Source organism: Tiliqua scincoides, chromosome 3 (genome assembly GCF_035046505.1).
Source record: "Tiliqua scincoides isolate rTilSci1 chromosome 3, rTilSci1.hap2, whole genome shotgun sequence".
NCBI classification, from domain to species: Eukaryota; Metazoa; Chordata; class Lepidosauria; order Squamata; family Scincidae; genus Tiliqua; species Tiliqua scincoides.
The window spans coordinates 234,959,344-234,968,934 of NC_089823.1; the positions used below are offsets into that span (position 1 = coordinate 234,959,344).

General features: G+C 49.3%; 1 protein-coding gene across 1 annotated transcript; it reads left to right on the forward strand.

Annotated features, from left to right (window-relative positions):
- Positions 1 to 962: 962 nt before the first annotated feature.
- LOC136645381 (mitochondrial ubiquitin ligase activator of nfkb 1-A-like) lies at positions 963 to 8,916 on the forward strand. Its single transcript, XM_066621609.1, has 5 exons — positions 963 to 1,096; positions 3,879 to 4,014; positions 4,625 to 4,712; positions 6,281 to 6,401; positions 6,954 to 8,916. Exons 2-5 carry the CDS (start codon positions 3,898 to 3,900, stop codon positions 7,678 to 7,680), a joined length of 1,053 nt encoding a protein of 350 aa, XP_066477706.1. The 5' UTR covers positions 963 to 1,096; positions 3,879 to 3,897; the 3' UTR covers positions 7,681 to 8,916.
- The last annotated feature ends 675 nt before the right edge of the window (positions 8,917 to 9,591 follow it).

Here is a 9,591-nt window from a genome sequence, read left to right on the forward strand (position 1 = left end):
TGCAGTATACAGCACATGCCCCACTGGCACAGCTATGCCAGTGCTGCAGAGTCGGTTAGGAGTGTGCCCTTAAAAAGCTAATAAGAAAACCCTTCTAGTAGGTCTTTTTCTCCAATACAATCTAAGTAACCACTAACAAGAGAGTCAACAGACCCAGGAAAAACTAAGCTTCTCCCTTACTAACTGGGGAAGATTTTATAGGTAGCCTAACTCCTATCCCCTCCCCTTTTAGCCTCACAGATGCTTTTAGGTTCCCAACTATAGGCTCAGGGTCCAATCCTATCCAATTTTCTAGTGCCAGTGTAGCCGTGCCAATAGGGTGTGTGTTGCATCCTTTGGTGGGGAGGCAGTCACCCAGGCGTTCCGCCTCCGTTTTGCTCCCCCCACCCGGAATGGCTCCGTAGGGGAGGGGCCACTTGCGCGGCGCATTCAGGCGACTGCAAAACTTAGTGCTTTGACCCCCTTCTAACTACGCCACTGGTAGGGACAATTAAATTTCTGTCCAGCACTGCATAGACGCAACAGGGATCAAATGTGTACACCAGTGGGCTGGGCAGGAATGGGTTAAATCCAGCCCACTCCACACTACATGAAATAAACTGTCTTGCACCCTAAAAGTGCAAATGCACAGTGCACTCAGCACCCCACTTAGCAGCAGCCAGCGCATTCCTTCCTGCAGGGCCAGTTCACCCACAAGCTCCCAGAGCCAGCATCAGTTCCAGGGACAAGCCCTTGAAAGGGCAACACAGGACCACACCTGTCATTGCATTGCCCTGGTTTGTGTTTGCCGCCGTGCCTCATGGGAGTTGTAGTTCTTGGGAACGTTCGGAGAGCCAACGTCACACGGGATTGGACAAAACGGCCTCACTCACTCCGGCGCGCGGCATTCCGGGAATTGTAGTCTCAGAACCCGAGAGAGACTATTGTTGTAAAGAGTGTGGCTGGAGGGGTTTGGACTTCGTTTCCCGCACGCCACCGCGGCAAAGGCAAAGGGTTTAGTGCTGTTTTCTTGGCCGAGCCCGGCTTGGCCGACGTCGCTGCTGGAGACGAGCTCCAGATGGGAGTCCTGAAGGCGAGGCTGTGACTCCGCCTGGAGGTGAGTGAGGGTCTCCCGGTCCCCCCAGCTGGAGCCAGGCGCTGGGACCTGTGTTCAGTACTTAGGTGTCCTCCTGGCTTTTGCTCACTCACACGAGTGCCTCTGAGCACGTGCAGAGTGCTGGGATCACCAGCTGGCCACTGCCACAGTTCTGGGGTTTGGAGGCCGGACTGAAAGAGCTCTGGCACTAGAAGTTCAGCCCAAAGAAGCCCCCTTGGTTGTCTCCTTGGTTACTGCCAGGGCAGGGGTGGTGGGTGGGCAGGCAGGTGAGGCAGAGCCTCCCCACTGGAGTCCTTCAAAAAGTGCCACCGCCCTGTGGGCTGAGGCAGGTAAGGAAGGGGTGTGAGGTGAGGCAGTCTCCCCACAGGAGTCCTTCAAAATGTGCCACCTCCGTGTGAGATGCCCGAGCACCCACATCACACATGTGAGGTGCTTGGGCACCTCACATGGTGGTGATGCTTTTCAAAGGACTCTGGTGGGGAGACTCTGCCTCACCTGCCTCCCTACCCACTACAAATCCCTGCGGTAGGGCCTATCAACCTCCTGGGTCTCCAGGATGCTTTTCTGGGCCTTCCAAAACACTCTGGAAAGTTCTGATAAAGGTTTGTGCATTTACCAGTGTTTCAAAACCAGTGACATTTGTACCACAGTGGTACCACCAGTAAGAGGCTCAAGGTGGACAGGAGAGCGTGAAAGCATGCTTTGGAGCTCTGCCAACTCAGCTGAACCTCCTACTGCTGTTTGTTGCATCACATTCCTGGTCTCACTGCCAGGGGGCAGGTGTCCAGGGTTCCTCCAAGTACCACCAGACACCACCTAAAGTACCACTGATGGTACCCATACTACTAGCTGAGAAATACTGCAATATGACAAGCAGCAGAGGATTCTCGACTCAGTGGGCAGAGCTCCAGTGTTCATTTTCTGCACACTCAATAAAGCCCTCCTGTCTGCCCTGAGCCTCTTATTGGTGTTTGTCCTGGGACAAGTGCTTTTCAACCTCTTCATAAATGACCTGGAGACAGGGTTGAGCAGTGAAGTGGCCAAGTGTGCAGACGACACCAAACTTTTCCGAGTGGTGAAGACCAGAAGTGATTGTGAGGAGCTCCAGAAGGATCTCTCCAGACTGGCAGAATGGGCAGCAAAATGGCAGATGCGCTTCAATGTCAGTAAGTGTAAAGTCATGCACATTGGGGCAAAAAATCAAAACTTCACATATAGGCTAATGGGTTCTGAGCTGTCTGTGACAGATCAGGAGAGAGATCTTGGGGTGGTGGTGGACAGGTCGATGAAAGTGTCAACCCAATGTGCGGCGGCAGTGAAGAAGGCCAATTCTATGCTTGGGATCATTAGGAAGGGTATTGAGAACAAAACGGCTAGTATTATAATGCCGTTGTACAAATCTATGGTAAGGCCACACCTGGAGTACTGTGTCCAGTTCTGGTCGCCGCATCTCAAAAAAGACATAGTGGAAATGGAAAAGGTGCAAAAGAGAGCGACTAAGATGATTACGGGGCTGGGGCACCTTCCTTATAAGGAAAGTCTACGGCGTTTGGGCCTCTTCAGCCTAGAAAAGAAACGCCTGAGGGGGGACATGATTGAGACATACAAAATTATGCAGGGGATAGACAGAGTGGATAGGGAGATGCTCTTTACACTCTCACATAATACCAGAACCAGGGGACATCCACTAAAATTGAGTGTTGGGCAGGTTAGGACAGACAAAAGAAAATATTTCTTTACTCAGCGTGTGGTCGGCCTGTGGAACTCCTTGCCACAGGATGTGGTGATGGCGTCTAGCCTAGATGCCTTTAAAAGGGGATTGGACAAATTTCTGGAGGAAAAATCCATTATGGGGTACAAGCCATGATGTGTATGCGCAACCTCCTGATTTTAGAAATGGGTTATGTCAGAATGCCAGATGCAAGGGAGGGCACCAGGATGAGGTCTCTTGTTATCTGGTGTGCTCCCTGGGGCATTTGGTGGGCTACTGTGAGATACAGGAAGCTGGACTAGATGGGCCTATGGCCTGATCCAGTGGGGCTGTTCTTAAGTTCTTATGTCACCTTGCATCTGGCCTCCCAATCTGGAATTAACTGGCAATGACACCAGTGCAATGACATCATCACCAGTTACTTCAAGTGGTACTTCCAGTAGGTGGACCATACGAAGTGATATGGTGGGGGACAAATGTTGAGAAACAATGCTCTTATGGTTTAACCTCAGTCAAATTGCAAAACTAGCATTGCATACATTGTAATTCTTGGGAATATGTGCTGGATCACATCTGAAAAGTTTCTCACAATCATATACACACTCCAACCCTTTCTTTCTACAATGTTTTTCTTGTTTTTTGACTTGCTTAAAATAATATAATCTCTTGAAATAATTTGGAAGAATGAATTGAAAGCCATCTGGAAGAGCTTGATGGCTCTCAAGTTTGAAGTCAATATATAGTAATTTGATTTGACATTTAATTCAAGATATACTGTAGTTAAAATAGATTTTGTTTACAATTTTTTAAAAATCCATGTATGAACACTAATACTTTTCCAGTGACTGGTTTTAGGTGCATGCCTCAATAAAACTCATACACCAATGGCACCTTATCACACACACTACCTTATCACACATATTCTTAACTATACTTTCCCCTAACTTTAACTACTGGTGCCCATTTCCTGGTGTCATTTTCAAAGTGTTCACGCCCAAGGAGTGCTGTGGCTACTGACAGCCATCTCCTCATTCCTGTGTAGATCAGAGCCTGATTTTGCTTCTCTTGCAGCCCTAGTGAAGAAGCTCTGATGGATGCTTTGCCATTCTCAGCAGGAGAATTGCTCTGTCTGGGCTCCAGCCTGGCCTTTTCTGGTCTCTTCTATTACCTACACAGGAAGAAGGCTAAAGTGGTGACCAAGATCCAGGTATGCAACTGTATACGTTGTCCCTCCCTGACTTTTGGAGAACTGATCAGAATAATACTTAGCATTAGCAAAGTAAGCTTGAAGCACTTCTTGTACACTGTCTCTATAGGCTGGCCAGTATTATTGCAGATTGAAAGCTGAAGGCAAAAGAGGGAACAGAGAGCCTCTTCCCTCCCTCCTAGTTGATTGGTAGTAAGTTCAGGGCAGACAGTTGGAGCCATTGCTTCCTCCAGTGCATAATCAGCTTGTGGGATGTACAACTCTGAGAGGTTTTCTAGCTTAGAAAAGGGCTGGACAAGTTTGTGGAGGAGAAGAGGCCTGTTAGCAGCAATAACTTCATGGCATCTCCACATTTGGAGTACCTGATGCTGAGATCAGCTGGGGCAGGGCTGTTGCCTTCATGCCCTGCTTGTGCACTTCCTAGTGGCAACTAGACAGGATGCATGACTGGAGGGGCAGTTGGCCTGATCCAGCAGGGCTGCCCTCTTGAGATAGTAGCTTGTCCAAGGCTTGAGGGGAAATTTGAACCTGGGACATCACCACACACGTTGCTCTGGAATAGGTCTCTGATGCTGTTTGCACACTTGTTCTCTCTTCTGCTCTCATCTAGGAGGCTCCCAAGCTTCAGGTCAGTGACAGTCTTCCCAGCATTCTCTCTGCCACAAGTGGCAACTGCCTGCGCTATGTTGCCATTGAAGGTAAGAGGCAGCAGGGTCTAAAGAGTGAAACCGTAGACCAGTTCCATGGCTTCCTAACCCTTCCCACCACATTCCCTGGGGACTGAAAGGGGTGTGTGTGTAAGCTGCTACATGACTTTTCTGCGCCAAGGGAGATCATGCTAACCCATCTTGTCTTGGTTCCCTAAATTGTTGGAAGTCAATAGTCCTTTTCGGACATAACAGGAATCCTTATAACAGTGGTTCTCACACATTTAGCACCGGGACCCACTTTTTTAGAATGAGAAGCTCTCAGGACCCACCAGAAGTGAAGTCTTGACTGGAAGTGACATCATCAAGCAGGAAAATTTTAACAATCCAAGGCTGCAATCCTACCCACACTTACCCAGGAGTCAGTACCATTTATTATCATTGTTAAAAGAATATACATAGTAGCTTGTTAAAAGTATAGTTCTGTGACATTTCCCCAAATGCAGTCACATACCATGGTAGCGTCAAGTCTAGTATATTAAAAATAAAATATTGAAATGAATGGGGACCCACCTGAAATTGGCTCACGACCCATTCTAGTGGGTCCCGACCCACAGTTTGAGAAACACTGCCTTATAAGATTCCCTCTCTAAGAATGAAACTTGGAGAACTGTAGGTTCACAAGCTCCCCTTCCTGTTCCTTCACATGCAAGAGGAGGAAAGTGACAATTTGCCCTATCAATTTAAGAACAAACAGTTGTTCTTTGTTTGCATATAAACTTGGAGAACAGCAGTTTGTTAACTAACTACAGTTACAACAAGCCAGGATATAAAACCACAGCTTCATCCTGGTTTGAGAGCCTCACTTGTAACTCTAGTTATTAACAAACCATTGTTTTCCAAGTCTATATGCAAATTCAGAACAGCAATTCATTTTTAAAGTGAAAACAAATGTTCATTCTTTTTTCCTCTTGTGTGCAAAGGTGGAGGAGCACAGGCGATCATGGCTTACTGAGTATTGTAGCGGGAAAGCAGGGTATCCCATAATGTCTGAACAGGGCCACCGTCTAGTTTCCTAGGGTTGAAAAGTAGAGAAGGAGCCTTTTCTACCTCCCCCTTTCCCTAAGAAACCCACTGTAAATCTGAAAAGAAATGTCACCCAGATTTTGAAATTGGATACATTTCTAACATTTTGAAAGTTTGATGAGATAGGATAAGATTAATTTTTCAGTTATTGGAAGCATAGCATGCATACACAGACGTCCAAATATTTTGCTCTAAAATTCATATTTAAATCTCTATTTTGATGAATAGTGTGAGACGGTAAACTCCAATTTTCAACTTCAAATTAAAAAAAATTTATGACCTTTCTGTAAGGTATCAAGGCAATTTGTATATATAAAATATTATATTATATTATTCAGTTCTTCAAATGTGGCTGAAGGTATCATTGGATGGTAGCAAGAGGTGAGGAGAAAAACATTCATGATGCAGGACTCCCAGAATACATGGTGTGTGTTCTGATTTGTTTTGGCTTTTGTGCCTGAGGCCCCTGGCAGGAAGAAGAGGGCAGTGGCAGAAATGGTGCTTTTCCAACATTTCCCTCTTTCTTTCTTTAGGGGTCGTCCAGCCCGCTGAAGTGGCTCTCACCAGCCCATACCACAAGGAGTTACAGGGAGTAATTGAGAGGTTGGTGCTAAAAGAGCATCGGCTGATCTGGAACAGCTTAGCTCGGAGCTGGTAAGCAGAAGCCAGGATGAGAACAACTGGAGCTAAAATCAGTTGCAGAGTTATGCTTTTTCTAGTTGCAGAACTTGATTTGTTCTATAATGCCAAATACGCATAGTCCCTGCATTTGATGAGCAGGTTTGATTGTAGCTGATGTACACACGTGAACATATAGTGCTGCCTTCTACACAGTCAGACTGTTGGGCTGTCCAGCTTAGAAATGCCTGGCAGTGGCTCTCCAAGGTTCAGGCAGGTGTCTTCCCAGCCTTAACTTGGAGGTGCTGCCAGAGGCTGTCCCTCTGCAGGTTCACAGGTGTTCCATCACTGAGTTACAACACTTTCCTAGTTTGATTCTGATATCCATTTCCTGTAGTCCGTACCCCTCCTTCCCCAAGCCCTAGGATGGGGGAGGCCAGGGATCAAACAAGAACAAGGTGTGTGTATTAAGATTCTGCCGGCCAAGGAAACATTGCTGTGGTCGGCTTTGTGGTCCATCCAGATGCTGCTTATTGTGTCCACAGGAGGCCTTGCCTGGCTCTCTCAGTCCCCCGATCTTGTTTGCAGGACCGACAGTGAGCGGGTGGTGCTGGAGCAGGTGCACACGGTGCCCTTTGTCCTGGCTTCCCCCAGCGGTACCACAGCGGGGCAGGTGAGTGTGGAATCCCCCCTCCGTGCTGTCGAGCTGCCCTTGGAGACGGTGTACGAGCGCTTCCAGCAGACCTCCCACGGCTTCAAGGACCTGGTCAGCCACTACCTCAGTGGGGAGAAGCCCAAGGGCTTTCTGGAGACCGAAGAGATGCTTCTCGTGGGGAGCAGCCTCACTGGCATCGGGGAGCTGACCCTGCGCCCAGATGGGTCCCTCCACCTGCAGCCCCCTGCTGATGGCGCCAGCTATTTCCTGCGCCTGGGTGACTGGCAGACGCTCCTGGCCGAACTGGAGTCAGCCAGCAGCTTTTGGAAGTGGGCCACCTTCTTCTGTGGCCTGGCAGCCACTGCTGTCATCCTCCATGCTCTTAGTCGAGCCTACCGGCGTCACCAGCACAAACAGAAGGAGGAGGCAGAGCGGCGGGTTTTTGAAGACCTCCGGCTCCACAAAAGCCCCGCGCTGGACCTGTCTGATGAAGTGCCCGAGGGCGCCTGCGTCATCTGCCTCACTAAGCTCCGCGAGTGCGTCCTGCTGCCCTGCGGCCATGTGTGCTGCTGCTTCAGTTGCTTCCAGGCCTTGCGCAGCCACTCCTGCCCCATCTGCAGGGGTCCTATAGACCGCGTGGTTCCCCTCTACCAGGCCTGACTGAACAGCCTGGGTGGTAAGAGAAAGAAGCCACTGGTGCAGCTTGCAAGCCTGGAGCAGAGTAGTTGCGGGGGTCACCTGTTTAGAAAAGCGGGGCTTCAACTCTGCCACTGGAGGTTAGCACACGGGACACACACCCCTCCACCCCCTGCCCATTCTTATTGGTGGGAGGGGCCAGGCCCAGTGTTGCCATGGCACTAAAGCTTGTGGTCACGATCCCCTTTGCAGTCTCAAAGCCACCAGCTCTGCTGGGCTAAAAGAGGTGCTGAGGTGGGCTCTGCCCAGATGTTGAGAGGAGCCCTAGGACTGCTCAGTTCTCTCCCTGTCCATGTGCAGACTTGGAGCAGTACCTGTGGGGGGATCTTCCAGGTATGGCGCTCTGAAGATACTTGGCCTTCCCTTGAGTGTTCTGCGTTCCTGGACCGAGTTCCCTACTGAGCTAGGCTGACAGTTCCTGGCCTCTGTGGGTGACCTTTTCCTTGGCGTCACATGGTCAGGCAACTCATTTTCCTGCTATTTGAAGAAACCTCAGCTGAATGGAGGCACTAGGTACTAGAGTTTTGTTTTCCAGACACCTTTTTTTTGTGGTTGCCACATCTGAGTAGATGTTAAGCAGGCTTATGTAAACTCTGTGTCCTCCACAAGGGTACTGCAGAGGCCACAGCCCTTGTGGTAACTGCTGGCACATATTTGGGCAACATACTTTTTTTTATTGTTGCATTTGCCACAGGTAGCTGCTTTTCAGCCACCTCAGTGTAGAGACTGTAGCGTTGCATTCAGTCTTCAGGTGGCTCTCTGCAGAAGCCAGTGTGGGAGGGAGACCTCCTTGAAGCAGGTAGGCTGGGGCAGGCAGATTTAGGCAAAATGTGCCAATATTTCCAGTAGCCAGTGGCAGTTTCAGCTCAGGGTGATTCCTTTCCCCTTGTGTTGGCCTGTTGCTAAACATCATGAATTATGAACAGCCAGTGCCTGTATTGTTTACCCTGGAACTTCTCTTCTCCCACCCCCTTTGTGCAGAAGCACTTGATACAGAGGGTTGGTCAGGCCTCTGCAGAATAACCCTGAGGTTGTTGGCTTGCTGATGAGGGGTACCTCCTTCGTCTGTGTTTGCCTGGCTGTGCTGATTGAGTGGACTTGTGTTTGTGCCTTGCTCTGGGAAGATGTGAGCTCTTGATAGCATACAGCTGAGCTGAGTGTGGAATCAAGATGTATTGATAAATTGTCAAATCCATCAAAGCATGTCTTGACTCTTTAATCTAAGTACTGATATAATTGACACGAAGAAGAGGTAGGGAGACGTGGGACGGTGCTCCTACAGAACAAGGCACGAGACTGGAGCTGTTAAGCATGTCCCTCTTGCATGTCACCTTGCAGGTCTCTTGGTGGGACTCGGGCCAGTCCATAGATGATGTGAACAGCAAGACTTGCATAGAATGGTGAATTGGGGGAGCAGTGAATAAATACAGGATGCTTTTAACCCTGAGCCTGCTGCCTCCACCCCACTGTGGACAGACCACTCCAATCCACTTCCCGCTCACTTTTACTGAGTAGGAAGTGCATTGGGATCCATTCCCCTCCCCCATACTTTTCCTTCCTCACAGTCCTTTCAAATCAAACAGAAAGTTTGGGATGCACTGGGAGCACCTCCAGCATGTTCTGCACTGACTATTCTATGCCGTGGGCTGCATGAGCAAGGTGGCAGAGAAGTGGATTGTCACCTTAGGTAAGTGGGTGGTGCTGTCTGTCCCTGCGGCAGTGCTGCCACCTCCCTCCCTGCTTGATGGGGAAGGGAAGAGGCAACAGCAGTGCCTCTGGCCTGACTCTTCCTACGCAAGCCCCAGGTGGGACTCTGGTGCTTCCGCAAGAAGAACTCCTTCTGCCATCTTTGCTGGAACTTAAGACAGAGGCCCT